Below are 22,172 nucleotides of genomic sequence, written 5' to 3'. Positions count from 1 at the left end.
TGGAAAGCCAGTGTCACCTCTTAAAGGTCCCCCCAAATGCTATGCGTGTAATACCCTGAGCTTTTTGGCTGTGGCCTTAGTGCTTTCCAACTTCTTGTCCATCTCCTACTGTTTCTTGCCAAGCATCCAGGTATCAGGTGGCCAGGCATCATTCTTGTAAGCACAGCACCTGTTTACATTCCCAAATTGACACTGATGTGGTTGTTGGAACTGGTCTTGAGAGAACATGACCAGAGAGAACAACTGTCCCTTCTACTTTCACAAGTCTCAGTGTGGTAGGCATTCAGTGCGGGTTGGCCTTATGGTGCACCCCCAGCTGTGCCTTAAGATCTGTTTCATCACCAGACAGTTGGAGGGGAGGCAACTGGGAAAATGCATGTCCTGGCTCAAGACCTCAGAGAGGTGGCTTTGAAAGATTTCAGGCTTGACCATGGTGGTGTATGACTAGCTCCCAGGTCCTGGATATTGGAGGTAATGGCATCTTACAGTGCAGGCTCAGGAAAGAAGGTGGGCAAGAACTGTAGGAGGACCAGAGCAGTGACAGTAACTCACATGGACTTAGGATCTAAGGCTCTCCACTAACTCCCGCTTGCTTTCTTTCAAAGACGGAATGGTATTTGTCTTTGGTGTTTGCGTGTATGTTCTTGTTTTTGAAAATTTTAATGAGGGTTTCCTGGTAATTTTTTTTTTTTCAAATATCAGTCATTTGGGCATTTAGTGATAAATATTTAGTTTTCCAACTTTATTAAAACCCCTTCAAGCCAGGCCAGGTGAGACCAAATTACCTTTCTGAATTTGCCATCTCACCCACTGCAGAACCCATGGCTTTTCTGTTGGCAGGTACCCTGGGTTTGGGTTGCCTTTGAAAGTCAGACACGAGCTTGTTTGTGTGTTTTAAACAGCACCCCCTCCAGGTCTGTGGAGCGGGGGACTCCCTACTTCACCACACCTACTCAAATGAGAAACAAGCACCACGGTGCAGTTTGAATGGGATGGTTTGGCTCACATCCCTTTGAGCCTTGTGTACATGATCTACAGAAATTGAGTTTCTGTCTGCCTAGACAGTTTTCAAATCCAGACCTTGATTTTTTGGAGTCAGAGAGGCATGGTAAAGACCAATTGAATAGCATTTCTCAGAGAGACTAGTTTGCTTGTAGAAAACTTTCTAAAGCTTTCCAGTTTTGCCGTTTATTGTTTAGAGCTTGAAGATGTTTTTAATAATCATCGGGATAATGATTTACCCCCTATGCTTGCACTCCCTCAGTTGCTTCTTAGTGGGGGTGGAGGAAGGTGATGGGTTGGAGAGGAACAATAGGAGAGCATGGGATCTGAATTCTTAAGGGTTGGCTGTTTTTTTTTTTTTTTTCTTTCTTTCTTTCCCAGAGAGGGTGGTCTTGCCTCCCTTCCCTGTGTACTCTCTTCACTGTAATTGCTTCCTCTGTATTTTTTCTTTGGATCTGCTTACTCTAGAATGTTTAATTTTATAATAATAAACTTGTTTGTCCTTAAGTTCGCTTAGGGGCTAAATAACAAAGAGAACCTGCTCAATAAGTGAGCTGTGGTTCTAGTCTCATGACTAATGGTTTGGCTAGTTAAATTGTAGGAGGGCAGACTCCACACCATGGGGAGCGTGGAGTAGACCAGCTGAGAGAAGACATGTATGAAGCCGGGGAGGAATATTGAAGTAGGCTAAAATGCTCCTTTGGACACTTTTATTGGAGAGAAGTGGTGGGAGGCCAGGGAGTTATGGAATGGATCTCGGTGTTTGGATTTGTTCTGCTGATACCTGTGTAAGGCCAGTAGCTCCGCCTCCCCCGCCCCCCTTACTTCAGCTTGAAATCAAAGCTTCTTGTGGATCATTCATACTTGTTCTTGATTAAATCTCAGATCTGTGGCTTTCGGGACGCATTGTTTTGAATGAAACCAGACCAGCTGCTATGGTGCAGAAAGGGGTACGAGGAAGAGTTCATTGATACTTGAGTGGTGAAACTCGAATTTTCCCTCACAGGGTAAAAAGTTATAAAAGTGGTAGAGGAAAAAAATCATTAAAAAATATATTCAACACATACACATGATATATGGGAATTCTAAGAATATAGTTCCTTAGGAATAAATTTGCATCTACTTGTGATGGATGGTCTAATCTGAGGTTTTCTTTCTCCACTCCAGGAAGTGACTTTGGTCCAGAGACTTCCCCGCCAGTCCTGCCCCTTAGCCATGATGGTGACTTTTCCATGAGCAGTCTTTCTGTAGCAGAGGACACCTACAGAGTGAGCTTGGCCAAAGGTGTGTCAATGTCTCTGCCTTCATCACCTCTGCTGCCTCGACAGTCTCACTCGGTGCAATCAAGATCAAACAAAAAATCCCCAGGTAAACGAGCAACAAAACAGCTCCCAAACCAGCTGTCTTGGTTGTTTACTTAATAACCGTATGAAATTAAGCAAGACTAGTGCTTAAAAGAAATTCGGGAGAAGGTTTTTCTTTGTTACAGTAACTTCTGGGTAAAGAAAATATTTTTTAAAAATGATTGTTTGGATAGACTTATTTAGTTCAACCTATGCATAAACTATTGCTGAGGCTAAACTTTGACAAGATTCAAGGTCTTGTTATAAATATTAATGTTAATCATCGTTTTTGGTGTTTTCTTGCTCATGAATTAGGGAACACTTTAAACTCATTGTGGTGCATTTTAGGGTTTGGGTTTTGGCAAGTGTAACCTAATTACCAGTTATTACTACCAAATGTTATATACTGATGTATTTTTCTGGTTCACACAGTAGAGCATATGAATGGCTATAAAAGTTAATTGTTTGTGACAATCAGACTTGTGAAGTGATGGGGGCAAAGGACTTAATAGATTACTTGTTCAAAGTATTTTTGCTTCCCTCATGCTTACCAGTCTTTTATATTTAAAGTTAGAAACCCAACATTACTTGGAGAGGTTATGAATCATATGAGGAAAGGCCTTTCTAGAATGCTGATACCTGGAGTCATAAAAGTTCTCTGATCTTTTAGTTTTGCCGAGTGTTTGTTTACTGAGGGCATGACAGTTTGGGGCCTTATTGATCATATGGCTAGTGCAAGGATTCTTCTCATTTACATATAAATATGTTTGGAATTGGTCTAAAATGTATGCTGGTGCTGTAAAATTGGATGTTTTTCTGGTTTCCTAAATATATGTATTTCTTGTAAAGTCAGATGCATTACTTCTGATTCTTTTAGTGGATATTTGTAGTTTTTGGGGATGGGGATGAAATTAAGAGAGCAACTCTCAAGGCTTTGAGTGTTAGAAACAGTGCTATGAATTGATGAGTGTCCAAAATATTTTATTATTCTAGAACTTTCTTATTTTGGACAACATTGTTTACAACCCAGTCATTAGTTGGAACTTGGAAACCTTTTCGGTATGAAATGATTTCCTGTGCCAAGGAATTTGACCTGTTTATCAGTGTTTGGGGAAATTCCTGGAATGTCCTTTCTTCCTCCTCTTTGCCCGCCTCCTACTGCTGTATCTCTGTCAGCTTTCTTCTTTGAAATCATAGTTTTCACACTGCCTTTCTTGTCAGTTACCCCCATTAGAATCACTCCCTTTTTATAAATCGTGTGCAGCATTTTACTTTCTTTATCAGCCACATTGTTTGTCCTTTTCCCTTGAATTAGTTTGTCTGTGTGCTTCCTATGTCTGATGGTTGAGGATGGGCACAGTGTCTTTTCCAAGTATACTTCATCTGTATTAAACAGATAATAGAATTCTGAACCCTTCTGGATCCTTAGGGACCTTAGCTGAGGGTGATGCCAAGTGCAGAGGTCTGACCTTTAGGACGGTTTTCTTTCCTCCAGTCTGTGCTACTACAAAGGACTTGTCGCCTGGGCCTTGAGAGACTAGGGAATACTGCATTTCAGATATAATTTTATTATTAATAACAAATTCAGTATTTGTTTTAGTGGGACTTACATCTTTTAAAATGTATTTATTGCTTTTTCCAGCTTTATTTGAGATACAGTTGACATATTACATTGTGTAAGTTTAAGGTATACAACATAGTGATTTTACATATATATATATAGACAAATTATTACAATAAAGTTAGTTAATACATCCATCACTTCACATGGTTACAGTTTATTTGTTTATTTAGTGGCATTTTAGTAGGATGCTAGGTAGCAATGAGTGATATGGCGAGCCTGGGAAGTGTGGCTATCCAGAAGGGTCTCAGGCTACAAGCACACCAGCAGGGAAACCCCTGACAGGGCCTTGTCTCCTGTGTTCTGACCACAGTAGACATCGTTAGTTTTGAGAAAATATCCTGAAGTTTGTTTTTCTGCTGAATTCTTTGAAAGACCTTATGAATAGAAGGGAGTAGTGCTGCAACATTCAACCTTTTAATGGATTGAAGAATATATTCTCCATATTAGATGCCTTTGGTCCAAATGATATTTAAATACACTAAGCAGTGCTTGCGTTATGCCCAAATTTGCGCCTCAAATTAGTGTCTCACAGTAGTACTTTGGCTTCATTGTCTTCATAATTTTAATTTGAAAAGGAAAGTTGAGGGCAGAGGTGTTTGCCTAAAAATGGCATTGACTCAAAATACATCAGAGAGGAAACACTATCTTTCCCAGTGTCTAACTAACGCACACAGACTTCTGCTTAAGCCATATTGTTAGGAAACTATCCAGGGCCCTAATGTTCTACCTGTGTATAAAAATAGCTGACGCATGATTGAGAACGTGCACTGTATTTAAAAATAGTCATCTATTTAAGTAGCTAGCACTGTTGTTGCTAACAGTACAGTAAATGTGGTGTGCTGTGCGAGCAGCACCCGCAGGTGTGGCACACTGCCCCTCCACTCCCCCAAACCTGGCAGTATCTCATCATATTTCAGACTCAGCTCTGAAATCACCTTGATGACTTTCGTTCTCATTTTTAAGATAAGACTCTTTTCTTTCTCTTTTGTTTAGAAAGGTACTTGAAAATAAACCAAACCTGCTTTACTTGTTTGGATAGAAACACTTCACTAATTGATGCTAATCAAGAAACTGTCAAGGACTGAAACTATTGTGCTAGCCAAGGTCAAATACTATAAACCCCTGTTAGAGACACTCATATAACCTGTAGTGATGAAAGTTTGTATGCTGATAGAATTGGTGATTAGCTCCTGGGCCATGGAAACTTTGGGCCAGAGAGTTTAATTATATTGCTAGTTATTACTGTTTTACTCTCCTACTGCCTTGCTCCATTTGTTTGTAATTTATTTATTTATTTTTTTACCGCTAGTCAGAAGATGCAATTTTATGAGTATTTCAATTTTTTTTTTTTTTCTAAATGGGAAATACATTTTCCGGTAATGAAAACAAGGACTGGTATCCATTAAAATAGTTCTGTGGCTATTGCAAGCCTTTTTGGATTAAGAGTTCATTAATATTTGTAATGTATCTTTTTTGTCTTCCAGAGAGGAGCAGAGCCCAATTCCTGTGGCTTATTTATTAGTAATATCATTAGTTACTTTATATGTGAATTATATTTACCAGATCACTTTGGGCACAAGGTAGAGCACACACGAGAAGCCACCTTTTAAAATATTGTGATGGCGACAAGTGGGTGATGCTGCTTTTCTCATCCTTGCTTATTGGGGAGACGGCTTGTGCTGGCCTTTTGCACCTTTGCTGCTTATAGTTCCAGTTCTGTCTCAGTTGACAGAGCTGATTTAGCAGTTTTAAAAACCCCTCTGGCCGTCTGTTTCTTTAAGGGAAAAACCTCAAAGCTGACAGGCCATAAAGTGGAAGTCATTCTGCCCTTTGATTCTTGGACCATGAGTTAATGTCTGCCAGGACTTCCCCACCCCCACCTCGCCTGCAAGCAAATGTTCTTGTAGAAAATTTGGAAATCCCAACATAGAGACAGAACTATTCTTAGCGTTTTGATTTTCTAGTCATTTTTTAAATCTACACCACCTATACTGGAGACCACATGCGATCTGCCTTTTTTCACTTAATATCATGAGCAATTTCCACTTTGCTTGAAGAACATGTTTAATGTCCATTGTTTTAATAGTCCATAATTAGTTTTTAACTAATTTCCAGTTTGGAGATATTTGTTAATTTTTAAGTTTAAAAAAAATTGTAGCATGGGCCAAGATGTTTTATTTGTTTTTGCTATTAAATGCCTATCAATTTTTAATTTTGGTAAAATACACCTAAAATTTACCATTTTAACCTTTTTAAGTATACACTTCAGCAGTGTTAAGTACATTCACGTTGTCGTGTAACCAATCCCCAGAACTCTCGATGGGAATGTTTTTGTTCACTAATTTTTAATACACAGCTGACCTCTCAAGAGTGGCAGGTTCCCAGAAGCAGAATTGTTGAACTAAATGGAGTGCAGTTTTAAAGATTCTTGATACATACTGTCCAGTCACTTTCCAGAAAAGCTGTATTGATTTCACATTCCCTCCAGCATTCTTTCAGAGGCTTCTTTTTGAAGTCAGCATCTTCTGGGAAGTCTTAAATTGATGCGCTGGTAGTGCTTTGTCAGGCCTAGTTGTAGACTACTGAGAATTAGTGAGAGGAGATGACAGAAGTCATCCTGCATCCTCCCTCTTTTGAATGTCCTTTTTTGTCTGTGCTTGTCAGACAATTTCCATTTTCTTTTTTTCCACAATATATCAGGGTAGTTATTGTAGTCGAGTCAGGTGAAGTTCATGGTCAGAACAACACTCAACTGGCTTCGAATTTCTATAACCCTACAGTCTTGTGGTGAGGATCATGGAGAATCCTAGACATGTTAGCATTGGCAAGGCCTCTAGGGCGCATCCATCAGGCCTCTTTGCAAGTATGGAAGCAAAGACGACTCATCATTATGGAATTTGCCTCATTGTACATGTTGTTGGTGGAGCTTGGCCTAAGCCCAGGCCTCCCTCTCTGTGCCCAGCACATTCTCCTATGCCGGTCTGCATTTTTCTGCCTCGCCATTGTTGACACATGAGCTATAAATGATATAGCTTCGTGTTTCGATTGCATGTACATGGAGAAGTCTTAGGCTTGAGGTTGTGAACATGTGCATCTGTGAGTCTTCTTGGGGGCAGTGGAGAAAAACATAGAAAATGCCCAGTTGCCGCACAGGTCTGCTTATAGAACCAACTGGTACCAGGCCCTGCTTTCACCGCAGAGTGGTCAGGGCCACAGCCAGGGCTCTGACCTTCACAGGGACAGTTCCTTTTTTTGTGATAAATGGGAAAACACTCTTCGTTTTCTCCTCGAGGATTGTTGTATGGTAGCCTCCTTTAAGGAGTAGGTAACCCTGCATGTTCTTATTTCTATGTGCATCCATGACCAGGACACACATACTCTCTTGTTCTGTGTTCTCATAAAGAGCCATGTGCATACGTTTGCCCCACTGTAAACCTGAGGACTTTGAGTACCATTTATTCCCTTGCCCATGAGTCCTGGTTCACCCATACACAATCTGGCTGTACCTTGGAACCCCCCTAGAGTTTTAAAGAATACTGATGCCTGGGTCATACATACTTTCAGAGATTCTGATTTAATGGATATGTGATATGGTCTGGGCATTGAGATAATTTAACACATTTTCCATTTAGGAAAAAAAATGCAGCTTGTTGCCAGCGTTAATTTAATTTTACATAAACATCCTCTTTGAGGCTGAGGCAAATCTTACTGGTTTCCAATGTGAAAATAAAATATAAAAACTTGGGGTTATTTCTAAACAGAACTTCTCTCTAATCCTGATGTAACAGAAATGTATACATAAATTGGATTAATCAAATGGATCTTCGGCTAACAACTGTTGGAGAGCAATGTTTAACATCACTCATAGGACTGCTCCGTTTTCTAGGATTTGCCATTTTCAGTGATGGAGAATTAGTATATTTCGTAAACGGAAATACCACTACTAAAACCAATGCTATAAATAGAATGATATCATTTGTTTCCAAAGGCTATTGCTATACCAGAGTGATGTGAAAATAGTAATAAAAGCGAGATATTTTATGGCAAATTTAGAGGTAAGGTTAGGACTGTAATCTGCAAGTTACCTAAGGGTAAATGCTGTAGGCACAAGCGCCGCCAGTGAGTATTCTCGGGGCAAACAGGAAATAGATTAAAAAGCTTCCCAGGTGATTCTAATGTGTAGCAAAGTTTGAAAGCCACTGGTAAAGAGTATGTGATTATCTTGTAATTCCTTTTCAGTGGAGGTCCATACTAGATGTTATCTTTTCTGAATTTTAGAAACGATATTTGAGGAGGAAAGTACATTATAATTTGTACAAAATAAAGATACATTAATCTTGGTTCCCGCCATACCCACAGAAAGACAGCTACTTTTGACACTTGGTTGAATGTCTTTCCTGTCTTTTTTTTTAGTACATAAACACAATGATGTATTTGTCAATTACCACAAGCATTGGACATATAAGAGGTTCCAGGTTTTCCTTTTATGTGAGGAAAGAATAGTGGAAAAACGTTCATCTATAGTAATATTTAAAGGCATCTCCAATATTTTTATTGATTATAAAATGGGATTACTGGGTAAAAACAATGTTGAAAATGAATTTTTATATACTTTTTGGTCATTTGTATTTGGAGATTTTTTGATAATATTTGTCCTCTTTTACTAAGGCAATATGTATTTTGTACTGAATTACAGCTTTCCTGTTTATTTTAATGCTCTCAGTTATGTATGTTACTAAAATATTTTTCTAGTTTATCATTTTCCATTTAATTAAGTTTATAGTGTTTTACGACTTACAGAATATTTTGTTTTCTCAGTTCAAATTAAAATATTTTTCCATTGTGATTTATCCCACCACATTTTTAAAAAACAGCTTTATTATTTTACATACCATATAATTCATCCCTTTAAAGTTTACAGTTCAGTGTTTTTTTTAGCTTTTTCAGAGTCGTGCAACCATTTTTACAATCTAATTTTGGAACATTTTTATCTCCCTTAAAAAAACCTTCCCATTAGCATTCTACTCCACCACATTCCTACGTATCCCCCACCCATCTCCTACTCCCCAACCCTAAGTAACCACTAACCTGCTTTCTGTCTCTATGGTTTGTTATTTTGGGCATTTCATATAAATGAAATCATGTAATATGTGGTCTTTTGTGACTGGCTTCTTGCATCTAACAATATTTTCTAGGTTCATCCATGTTGTACCTTGTGTCACTACATTCCATTTTCTTACCTAGTATTTTATTTTATTCTTCAGTTTATGGACATAGGGGTTGTTTCCACGTTTAGCTATTATGAACGATGCTGCTACGAATATTTGTGTATGTATCACTTTTGTGTAGATGTGTATGGATATATCTATTCATTTTTTCTTGGCTAGTACCTAATGGTAGAATTGCTGTATCATATGGTAACTCTATGTTTAACCTTTTGGAGTACTGCCAAATTGTTTTCATAGTGACTACCCCATTTTGTATTCACACCAAGAAAAAATGAGGTTTCCAATTTCTAGACACCCTCGCTAATGCCTTATTGTCATTTTTGGATTATAGCCATTCTAGTTAGTGCATGTAAACTGGTATCTCATTGTAGTTTTATTGTTAAGATACAAGAATTTTTTTTTACATTCTAGATACAAGTTATGCAATATGCAAATATTTTCTTCCATTCTGTGGGTTGTCCTTTTCGTATTCTTAATACTGTTGTTTTAATGAATAGGAACCCAAATGAATAGGATTTTAGCAGTCTGCATTCATCAGCTCCAGGTGATTGGCTGAAAAAACGAATGGACACATAGCAATTTAAATGTTCCGATACCTTACATTTATAAAGCTAGGAACACACTTTCTCCTTATCCAGAGAGCTGGTACTTTAACTGAGGTCCTACCTCTGAGGGCCTTGCTCTCTTCAGGCAGTGAGCAGGGGGTGTATGTTTTAAACTGGGTTTGTGAGCAGCCCTCTCGGCCCTGCTTTTCTATGCTCCTGTCACTCTTGCATCTTCTCAGGCTTTTGGCATTTTGGCTGCAGGTTTCCCACCACCTGAGGTTAATGATGACTAGAGGTTTTATCTAGTCACACTTTACAGCAGTGTCAGCTGCACCCTGTGGTGGTGTCAGATGGCGGCTAGAACAAACCCAACCCCGTGTTCAGAAGTGAGTGTTGTTACCTCAAGAAAATTGATGGGGGCAGGGGCAGTGGCAGTGGCGGTGGGAATCTTTTTGATCATTTCTGATTCACAAAGAGACACAGAAGGCCATGGAAGCTATTGTATCTGTATCAAACATTAATGAGCACTACTGTAAAGTAGAAATAGAAGGCAAGATTGTTGTTCCAAGCTTGAATCTTCAGATTTGTTGTGAAACAACCCTGTGTGTCAGCAGAAATGGCTGGCTGTGGTCCAGGCAGAGGGGCAGGGGTGTGCAAAGCCTGGAGTGGGAAAATGAAAGTGAGCACGGAACGGTGATCTGGTGATCTCTGGAAGAGAGGTGAGCGAGAACTGAGACCATTGGGAGAATATTGGGACCTGGAGCTTTGAAACCAGTAAGCTTTGCCTCTGGGGGCTTATGTGGAGAAGCTAGGGCCCTTCCTCTGCACAAGGGTTCTGAGAAATACAATTGAAGAAACTTCTAAGGAGGTGTGGCTTTCTTGTCACTTTTATTTCCAACAAAACTCTCCTTCGTTGGTCAGGGTCCTAAGTGGTAGATTATGAGTTCACTTTTTTAAAAAATAGATTTTATTTTTTAGGGCAGTTTTAGGTTCATGGCAAAATGGAGTGGAAGGTACACAGATTTCTCGTATACCCTCAGCCCCTACACATGCATAGATGGCCTCTTCCATTATCAACATCCCGGAGTAGTACATTTGTTAAATCAGTGAACCTACATTGACACATCATTATTAGCCAAAGTGTCTGTAGTTTACCTTAGGGTTCACTATTGATGTTGTACATTCTCTCACTTTGGATGCATGTATGATGTGTATTCTTCATTATGGTATGACACAATGAATATTTTTACTGCCTTAAAAGTCTTTTGTCCTTCCCTTACTCATCCTTCCCTCCCCACTTCAATCTGAACCCCAGGCAACCACTGATCTTTATACTGTCTCCATAGTTTTGCCTTTCCTAGAATATTGTATAGATGGAATCATGCAATATGTACCCTTTTCATATTGGCTTCTTACTCTTAGTAATAAGCATTAAAAATTCCTCCATGTCTTTTCATGACTTGTCAGTGCATTTATTTTTAGTGTCGAATAATGTTCCAATGGTCTGTATGTACTACAGTTTTTCTTATTTTTTACTTTTTATTTGTTGACCTACTGAAGGAACATCTTGATTGCTTCAAGTTTTGGCAACTTTGAAAAAAGCTGCTATAAACATCTGGTATAGGTTTTTATGTGGACATAAGTTTTTAGTGCCTTTGGGTAAATACCAAGAAGCACAATTGCTGGATTGTATGATAAGAGGATGTTTAGCTTTATAAGAAATTGCTAACTGTCTTCCAAAGTGGCTGTACCATTTTGCATTCCCCCAGCAATGAATGAGAGTTCCTGCTGCTCCACATCCTTGTCAGCATTGGGTGTTGTCAGTGCTCTGAATTTTGGCCATTATAACAAGTGTGTAGTGGTGTCTCGTTTTAATTTGTTTCTTTGATGACGTGATGTAGAGCATCTTTCATATGCTTCTTTGCCATATATAATCTCCTTGATGAAGTGTCTGTTAAGGTCTTTGGCCCATTTTAAAAATTAGTTTTCTTTCTTATTGAGTTTTAAGAGTTCTTTGTATGTTTTGGATTATTGTCCTTTATCAGATGTGTCTTTTGCAAATATATTCTCCCAGTCTGTAGCTTGTTTTCTCATTCTCTTGACATTGTCTTTCACAGAGCAGAAGATTTGCATTTTAGTGAAGTCCAGCTTATCAAATATTTCTTTGGTGAATGTACAGAAAATTTACTAAAAAGTCATCACCATACCCAAGGTCATCGAGATTGTCTCCTGTGTTACCTTCCAGTGGTTTTGTGGTTTTGTTTTACATTTAGGTTTATGATTCATTGTGAGTTAATTTTTGTGAAGGGTATAAGATCTGTTATTAGATTTATTTATTTTGAATGTGGATGTTCAGTTGTCCAAACACCATTTGTTGAAAAGACTCTTTTTGCTCCATTGTATTGCTTTTGCTTCTGTGTCAAAGATCAGTTGAGTATATTTGTGTCTTTCTGGACTCTGTATTCTGTTACATTTGTCTATTTGCCTATTCTTTGGCTAGTATCACTCTGTGTTGATTACTGTAGCTTCACAGTAAGTGTAAAAGTCAGGAAGTATCAGTCCTGTAATTTATTCTTCAATATTTTTTTGGCTATTCTGCGTCTATTGCCTTTCCATATATCAACTTTAGAATCCGTTGTTAATATCCACAAAATGCCTTGCGAGATTTCGATGGGGCTAGCATCGAATCTACAGATCAAGTTAGGAAGAACTGATGTCTTGATAATATCGAATCTTCCTATTCATGAACATGGAGTGTCTTTGTATTTATTTAGTTAATCTTTGATTTCTTTCATCAGAGTTTTATAGTTTTCCTCATATAGGTCATGTATATATTTTCTTAGATATATCTAAGTATATCATTTTGGGAGGTGCTAGTGTAAAGGGCTTTGTTTTTAATTTCAAATTCCATTTGTTCATTGCTGGTATATAGAAAATTGATTGACTCTTTTATATTACTCTTATATCCTGAAACCTCGCTATAATAATCCTTTGTTAGATCCAGAAGGTTTTTTTTTTTTTTTTTGGTTACTTCTTCTGGATTTTCTACAGACAATTATGTCATATGCTAACAAAGACAATTTTGTTTTCTTCTTTCCAACTCTTTACAGTAGTTTCCCCTTATTTGTGGTTTTGCTCTCCATGGTTTCAATTACCCAAGGTCAACCATGGTTTGAAAATATTAAACGGAAAATTCCATAAATAAACAATTTATAAGTTTTAAATTGCATGCCATTCCAAGTAGCATCATGAAATCTTGCTCTGTCCCACTCTGCCCCATCTGGGACGTGAGTCACCTCTTTGTCTAGCATATCTATACTGTATATGCTACCTGCCTGTCAGTCACTTAGTAGCTGTCCTGGTTATCTGATTGGCTGTTGCAGTATTACAGTACTTATATTCCAGTAATCCTTATTTTATTTAATAATGGCTACAAATTATAGGAGTAGTAATGCTGGTAATTGAGATGTGCCAAAGAGAAGCCATAAAGTGCTTCCTTTAAAAGGAAAGGTGAAAATTCTGGACTTGAGGAAGGAAAAAAAATCATATGTTGAGGCTGCTAGATCTATGACAAGAAGAAATCTGTCTGAAATTTTGAGGAAGGAAAAAGACATTCGTGCTAGTTTTGCTCTCATACCTCATACTGCAAAACTTATGGCCACAGTGTGTGAAAAGTGCTTAGTTAAGATGGAAAAGACATTAAATTTGTGGGTGGGACATGTGAACAGAAAACATATTCTGACTGATGGCAGCGTGTTATGCCAGAAAGCATCGAGCCTGTATGAAGACTTCAAGGGATCCCCTGAAACAAGTGACACCAAGCCATTTACTGCAAATAAGGGACGGTTACACAAATTTGGGAATAGATTTGGACTGAAAAATATAAAAATAACAGGAGAGAGCGAGTGAACACATTTATATAACTTTTATTACAGTCTATTGTTATAATTCTGTTAGCTTTATCATAGATATGTACATACAGGAAAAAATATACAGGGTTCAATATTATCTGTGGCTTCAGGCATCTACTGGGGACCTTGGATTGTATCCCTCGTGGATAAGTGAGGCTACCGTGTACCTTTTATTTCCTCTTTCTTGCCTTATTATATTATGGATACTAGTACCTATTGAAAAGAAGTGGTGAGAGGGGTCATCCTTGCTTTTTCTGATCTTAATGGGAAAGCTAGCTTCTCACCATTAAGCATATTGGCTGTAGTTCTTGTTATTTTTGTTGTTACTGTTGTTGTTTTCTTTTTTCTTCCTTTTTTTTTTTTTTGACAACTTGAAGTTCCTCTCAAGCCTGGTTTATTGAGAATTTTTTCATGAGCTAGTGTTGGATTTTGTCACATTCAGTTTCTGCATCTATTGATATGATCATGTGATTTTGCTTCATTACCTTAACTAAATTAGTTTTCAGATATTGAACCAGCCTTGCATTACCTGGGAAATAGGTTCTGAGACTTGGTTTTCAATGAGTGTGTAGTAGGATGGGGGTGTGTTTCCCACACAGCACCAAGTAATTCTCGGGGTATGAGATGGGTGTCCTACAATTTAACTCACTTCTGACACTATCCTCCATCCCGGGTTTGATTAATTTGCTAGAGCAGCTCACAGAACTCAGAAACATTTTACTGACTAGATCATCAGTTAATGATAGAAGGATGTAATTCAGGAATAGCCAGATGGAAGAGATGCACAGGGAAACATATGGTGGAGGCACAGAGCTTGCAGGCTGTCTTGGACAGCCACTGTTCCTGCAACTCCACATATTCACCAACTGAGAAGCTCTCGGAACCAAATCCTTAATGGGTTTTTATGGAGGCTTCATTACATGGGCATGGCTGATTAAATTATTGGCCATTGGCGGTTGATTCAGTCTCCAGCTCTTAGCCTCTCCCTGGAGGTTGAGGGGTGGGACTGAAAGTTCCAAGCCTCTAATCATAGGGTTGGTTCTTCCAGCAACCAGCCCCTATCCTTGGATGCTTTCCAAAGGTCACCTCATTAACGTAACAGAAGATACCCTTATGCTCTCATCATTTAGGAAATGCCAAGGGTTTCAGGAATGAGGACAAAGACCAAATGTATGTATCTTAATAGGAGTCACAGTATCGCACCTGGGATAAATCTCATTTGATCATGACGTGTAATTTCTATACATTCTTGGATTTTATTTGCTAATATAATACTTTGTCGAGGATTTTTTCATGTACGTCCATGAGAGAAATTGGTCTGTAGTTTTCTGCAATGTCTTTGCCTGGTTTTGGTATGAGAGCAATGCTGGCCTCATAGAATGAGATAGGAAGTCATCTCTCTCTCTATTATCTGAAGTGATTGTAGAGAAATGGTGTAATTTCTTAAGTGGTTAGTAGAATTCATCAGTGAACCTGTCTGGGCCTGGTACTTTCTGTTTTAGAAGGTGATTAATTATTGATTCAGTTTTTTTGATATAGGCCTATTCTGGTTGAACTCACTTTTTTGAAGAGCCTAGGAGAATCAATCATCCACCATTGAGTCAGGGATCTGTTGGCTGAGACTCAGGATTTAGCTAACTGAAATGTTAATGATCCTGGTCGATGTAAGTCTCTGTCCACCCCAGTCTTGAGTAAGTTGGAACTGGATTCATGTCCCACTTGGTTATAGATATTTCCTTATCTGGAGGATGGGGGTAATAATGGTGCTTCTTTAAATTTAAGCGAAAGTTAAATGAAACATAGACTGTAAAGCATGAGGCTTGATCCACAAGTTCTGTGGTGATTGCCCTTTCATGTAACCATCTGGCTCCGAGCCCATCTCCAGCTTCCTTCATCTGACTCGGTGTGAATGGATTCCCACAGTCTCCATGCTCTTGATTCTTTATCCCCAGCCAGATATCCTCCAGTGGGATTTCACCCTCAGATCTTTATGTATGTTTTCTGGCAAGTGTATGTCTTCTCGATGTGCAGCACACTTTGTTCCCTGTGACTAGGGTATGAAAACAGCATTAGCACTATGACTGACCGACGTCTGGGTTCTAATTCTAGCTCTGCCACCAATTACTTGTGTTACTCATCTTTGTTGGGTTTGCAAGTGACTTGTGAGAAGTGATTAAAATTTTATGTCAATAAAATTGCCCTGTAAAGAAAGCTGGCTTTTAGAATTAGCAATGCAAGTGCAAAGGTTTAAGAAAGCAGTAGTTCTTAGCAGAAAAGAGAAATTTAGATAAAGTAAAAAGGTGGGATGCCTGATGGTGCTCTGCCTCAATAATTTGAGAAGCTCCTATGAGGTCTCTGAGGAAATGAGAGTGATTCATGAAGTTGATGGAGAGTAAGTGCTCCAAAATTTGCTCATTAGATAATGAGAGCAAAACTCTAGTGGAACTCGAGCAGTTATTGTCTGAAGCTGTGCATGACAGCACAGATAGTGTTGTTCCTTATGCAGGTAAGTGATAAAGTCAGCAGGTGAGACAGAAACCGTTGTCAAATTATCTTTGAACATTCTTTAAATTGCCCATAAACACCTTATGCAGACATACTGTCTCTGGATGGCAGAGCTGTTTTTCTTCTGCCATTGACATAGATTGCTGTTTATCTGGATGAGCACCCGATGAAGTAGATAGCTCCTACTTAGATCTGCACTGTACTAGAAATACGTACCTCATACACCAGAATCCCAATATGTGAGGGGCAAGTGGGAGCCAGGACTGGCTGAGGAAGTAGCAAATGCATGCCTCCCATCCTCTAGAATTGTCCGCCATCTTATAGAGCACATGTAGTTAAATGCAAATGAGGCAATTATGCCCAGGTTACAACTCCACTGTAACACTGGTGGCAAGTTTCATTTGAGAATATAGTAATATTATGGCAGTTTTGTCTTGGGCATTTTAATGTTTCACAGGGAATCTGGATGTTGAGGGTCTTCAGTGATCAAAAGAAAATATATGCCTGTCATACATATCGTAGAATCTAATGTTGATGTTTGATTTGGAAATGTTTGATATGAAAATTAGAAATCTTGGAGTAAGGCTTACAGGCTATTGTGTCAATCAAAAAATGGAAATTTCTGCCCTTTTAGCAACAACTCAATAGAGTTTATTAAAAATAGTTTACAGAATAATTTACAACATTTTTTTTCCCGGTTATACAGTTCCTATTAGAGCCAGATGCGTGTACTCTAAAACTGAATGAATGTATGTGTGCACTCATGTATATGCATTAAAATTTGAGTGTATGCATTGAAAAGATTCTCAGAGTGTGACTTTTATTTTATATATTTTTTAGAAGGTATAAGGTTTAAGCAGATCTAATCTGCGTTAGAGAAGCTTGAGCTTCTATATGCTACCTTGTCTTCCTTTGCTGTCTGCTACATGGAAAATTCTACCCAGGCTACATGGTGTCATGGGAAGCATCTGGCCCTAAAAGATGGACAGCCTGGGTTCGATTCCTTACTCCGTGGTATTTGTAGCTCTCTGTCCATGGGAGTTACTTGGCAACCTCTCCGGTGCTTTCCTCATCTGGAAATGAGAAATTACCTACCATTTAGTTTGAGGATAGAGGGAGTTTCTGTAAAGTGCCTGGCTCCTAAAACACGCTTGCGAAATGCCACCGTCGCCCTTAACTTCTGAGGTTGGGTAATTTGCCCTTTTCCCCCTTTGTTGATCTCTCTCGTAGTTCATTCTCTTTCAACTTCAGTCTTTCCTGACTTGAAGGTGGGGATAGCACTAGTGCTTCAATGCGGGGACTTTTAAAGACTAATTGTTGATATTTGGATTGGACTTAGTACATGTTGAAGAAACCATTCAAAGCAAACTGTTAATATTTGTATTTGGGTTCGTAAGTTCTGGGCATGGTTTTGTGGACAAGCTGACCCATTCACAGCTTCTGTGGAAGAGTCTCATCAGCCATTTCATTGGTCGCCATTTCCTGTAGTGTATGTGCTCCAGCCGAATGCCTTGTTTGTTTATTCTTGGTCCTATTGTAGCTCTAATTGAAAGTGATAAAGATCAACCAGTGAGAAACACCAGTAACTGAGTTTTACAGGAATGTGAGAAGCAATTTGCAAGGAAGCAAACATACCAAAGATTTTGGAAGTAAAGAAACTGTCCAGCAGCTGTGTGATGTCTTGAGGTAAGGATTGATTCTGACTGGCTGAAAAAGATGCCCCAGAATGGCTCCTTGAGCCCTTCTAAGACTCTCAGAAAGAAATGATGTCAGGCGGCTAGGTGAGGAAGATAGATACACATTCAACAGTTTCTGAAGAGTTGATATTTACTTGACGTTAGCTTTTACAGTATATTTTTCTTAAGATTGTGGTATTTTAATAGCTATTGAGGAACAACAGGTCCTTCTAAGGCAGGAAAAATCTCACTGTAGCTTAATACCTGTGAGTCACCTTGACTTATCCTCACTGTTTCTCGTAGATTTCTTCATGATACACAGTAGGGAAAGAATAAAGATTGTTGAGTCCAACATGTTTTTCCTGAAATGAGAAATATCTTGCCAGACTGCTTAAGAAAATCATGTTTTTATTTGTATTTTGACTCCCTTTCATTATTTTTGTGGCTTAATTTCCTCTTTCTTCCTTTTAAACTAGAAATTCTTAGTTTGTGTGCCCTTTGACCTTTAAAAATAGTTCCTTTTTATGGACTAGAGCTCTTTCTGCCCCTAGCTTCCTTGGACTTGTTGGCAGCTAAGTTAGCAAGAGGTTTTTCCAGGATCCCTGTCATCAAAGGATACTGTATAGGTGAAAGTGACATTTTTTTTGGTGGTGACCTTTATTTTTCTCAATGGCCTCAGAGGCACTTTGAGTTACTTCAGTCTTTTTTTCACTGAAGCTTCATAAAAATTTGTTTTACGCATGTTTATTGATTGTCAGCTGTGTGTTGGGCTCTGGGCTAGAAATGAGGTAAATAGTTGGCCCTAAGCTTTGGGGAACTCTCGAGTTACTGAGACAGGTGATGACAGTTAGGACATTGAGGTATCTACAAAGTGTTGTGACATCATGGAGGAGAGCAAGACTCTCTGGGGAAGCTGAAAAGGTTCTAGGTGTGTGTGGTATTGGCGAAGGTTCTTAAACCTTGAGTTAGGGGTTACTCAGCAAACAGGTGCCTCGAGGGGTCTGGTTGGGCAGGAAGACTGTCCCATAGGGAAAGAACAGCCCCACAGGAAGTCTGGTGGCCACGTAGGAATGTAAGCGAGAGGCCTGCAGTGGCTGGAGCTCAGAATGCAACGCAGGGCAGGTAGCATTAGAGATGAAGATGGAAATAAGTGGAGCCAGGAAGCATTTTATTCTTTTGGCAGTGGTGTTCTTTGACCATGTTTAAAATACAGAGATGAGCTAAACAAGTTTGGGTTTTAAGATGGTGACTATTTCATGCAGGCTTTCCTAGAGTCGAGACTGGTTGAGATTCAAATGAGGTAAAGTACCTTAAATCTCTGCAGTGGTCGAGGAGAATGGAGGGAGGTGGAGGTCGATTTGTGAAAGTTTTAGGAAAAGGAATGAATAAGTTATGGTGACCTGTTTGTACATGAGAATTGGGGAAGAAAGAGACGTGCACAATTGCTCAGGGCCGGGGCTTGCTAGCCCTTTTCATATCATGGAACATAGAGGAAATACTTGTCCAGCAGTTGATAAGCACACTGTCCCGTGGGGCACTGCCCTAGACTTCAGAGCGGTCCGGAGAGCTGAGGCATCCACATCTCCTTTCACCCTGAACTCATTCTTTGCACACCAGTTGGGAAACCTTGCTAAGGGCTTTGGCTTGGTTTTCTAGCTGGATCCAGATTCCATAAATTGTTGCACTAGTGGCTTTACATTTTCCCCCACGTAGTAGTTATCGGATGTCTCCAAGGTGGTCATTATTCCTGTATCGTAGGTAAGGACACTGAGTCTCTGATAGGTGGAATTCAGCCTTAGTCCTGGGATTCCCAGGTAATGAATGATGTTTCTGTCCAGTCCCAGGTGTAGGTGCTGGTGTAATTAACTACAGTGTGGAATGCAGAAACGGGTTGGTCAGCTAGGGCAGCAAATTTGAGTATCTTGAACCTTGGATGTTCTACAGATCACTAGCTTCAAGGGAGGAGGGAAGATTTCAAGACATGGTATCTGTGGCAGATGCTGTGAAGGTCAAATATGATAAGGAATTAAAAGTGCCTATCAGTTTTTGAGAAGATGGTCATCAATAACCTTAGAACAGAGTCTATAAGCTTTTTCTGTCATGGGCCAGAGAGTAAATATTTTAGGCGTTTAGGGCCATCTGCTCTGTGTTGTAACTACCCAGCTCTGCCACTATAGCACAGATCAGCCATAGACAATACCTAAATGAATGGTCATGCCTATGTTCTGATTACATTTCTTATAGAAAACATGCAAAGGGGCAGAATTGGCCCCTATTCCATAGCTGGCCAACCTGATTTTTGCCTTAGAGGAAAGGAGGAATGGAAATAGTATTTATACAGTACTTACGATGTACTAGACACTTTAGAAACATTTTTAACTCTGGGTAGAGATAATAGCCCCACTTACATACAGTTGCTGGAGAAAGAGTTTAGATGACTTGCCTGTAGATTCACAGCTAGTTAATGACTGGCTGGGATTGGAACTTCAGTCCACTTTATTCCAAAGCTCCAGGCATTTCCACTTCACTTCACTGCAGCCCAAAACAGCAGCCTTAGGACAGAACCCTCTCGAAGGTACAGATGGTACAGAAGCCAGTGAGCTCTGCATTCCTGCCATTGTTCTTCGCATGACCTTCAGTGAAGCTGTGTTTTTTGCTTCACCCTTGTTTTAGTCAGCTCGGGCTGCCATAACAAGGGTACCACGGACTGGATGGCTTAAACAACAGACATTTATTTTCTGATGATTCTGAGGCTAGGAGTGCATGATCAAGGGGTCAGCAGATTTAGTTTCTCCGGAGACCTTTCTCCTTGGCGTGCAGATGGCCACCTTCTCACTGTGTCCTCACATGGTCTTTCATCCCTGCTGTGTCTGTGTGTGTAAATTTCCTCTCTAAAGGACACCACACCACAAAGATTGAATTAGCGCCCACGCCAGTGGCCTCATTTAAGCTTAATTGCCTCTTTAAAGGCCTCATCTCAGCCACTTTCTGAGATACTGAAAGTTAGGACGTCAGTATATGAATTTAGGAGAATACAGTTCAGCCCACAACCGCCTTCCCCGGTGACGAATGTCAAAGGACTGTCAGAAACACAGCCTAAATTCCTCAATACATGAGATAAAGGGAATCTCCTCCATGTGAAGCCATCTCTTAATTACCATTTGAGCCTTGAATGACCTTTTTTCAACATAAACTTTTTATTTTAGAATAGTTCTAGATTTCTAAAAAAGTTTCAGAGATTGTTCAGAGTTTCTGCATACCACCGTAACCAGTTTTGCTTGTTCTTAACATAGTGCATGGGTGTGATACAGTATCACAATCAATAACATACTGATATTATTAACTAAGGTCTATACTTCACTCACGGTTCTTTTGTTCATTTCTAATATCCAGGATTTTATTCAAGATATCACATTACATTTTCTTGTCACTGTTTCTTTGCCCCTCTTGGCTGAGCCAGTGTCTCAAGCTTCTCTTGGTTTTGATGACTTTGGCAGTTTTGAGGTGCACTCTTAGGGTATTTTGTAGGATGCCACTCAGTTGGGATATGTCTTATGCTTTTCTCATGATTATACTGGAGTTATAGTTTTAGGGGGGAGGAAGACTGCAGAGGTTAAGTGCCCTTCTCATGTTGTGTCAGTAGTACATACTAGCAATATGACTCATCACAGTTTATAATAACTTTGGTCACTTGACGGAGGTAGTGGTCGTCAGGTTTTCCCATGGTAAAGTTACTCTTTTTCCTTATGTCCTGTCCATACTGTGCTCTTTGGGAGGATGTCCCTATGTGGAGTCCATCATGAAGGGTGGGGAGTATGCACCTCTCTTTGAGAGTAGAGTATCTACATAAATTATTTAGAATTACTCTGCATGGGGGATTCATTTCTTCTTCCCCATTTACTTATTTATATATCAGTATAGATTCATGGGTAGATAAAATTTCAGTCTTGCACTCTGAGACAACTAACTCAGGGATACTTGGGCCCTTTGACCACACGTGTCACTTTGTTGGCTCTGAGTGAGGCTGATCAGTGTTTGCAGGGGCCAGACTTGTTGGAATTTTGTTAGATCTAGAGTAAAATGAGGCCAGACAGTTGTTGCCTCAGAAGTTTAATTTCACCACATGGACTGTTAACTGTATGAGTGTTACATGATACCTTAAAGAAAACACATTCTGCATTTCACACACCTAACTTCTAAAGGGTGCAAGCATTTGTTGTCTTGTTGGTAAAGAAACTCGCTTCTGGGTTTTGTCTGAAATGCGCATTGAAGCAGCGCCACCGTGTGTTTGATGCTGAAGGACCCGTATGTTCTAGGAAGAATTGCTGCAGAATTCCA

At 39.4% G+C, this 22,172-nt stretch overlaps 1 protein-coding gene across 13 annotated transcripts in view; it reads left to right on the top strand.

The window, feature by feature from the left end:
• Positions 1-22,172, top strand: part of TANC1 (tetratricopeptide repeat, ankyrin repeat and coiled-coil containing 1) — a 209,703-nt gene that overhangs the window by 88,881 nt on the left and 98,650 nt on the right. For all 13 annotated transcript variants that reach the window (XM_036237305.1, XM_036237311.1, XM_036237310.1 and 10 more), the window contains one exon: positions 2,170-2,370. In XM_036237305.1, coding sequence (XP_036093198.1) covers positions 2,170-2,370 — 201 coding nt within the window. The remainder of the gene's footprint in view (positions 1-2,169; positions 2,371-22,172) is intronic.

The sequence above is a fragment of the Rousettus aegyptiacus genome, unplaced genomic scaffold, assembly GCF_014176215.1.
Source record: "Rousettus aegyptiacus isolate mRouAeg1 unplaced genomic scaffold, mRouAeg1.p scaffold_m13_p_2, whole genome shotgun sequence".
Lineage (NCBI taxonomy): Eukaryota > Metazoa > Chordata > Mammalia > Chiroptera > Pteropodidae > Rousettus > Rousettus aegyptiacus.
Note: the sequence above shows the minus strand (reverse complement) of the source record. Positions and strands in the feature narration are given on the sequence as shown.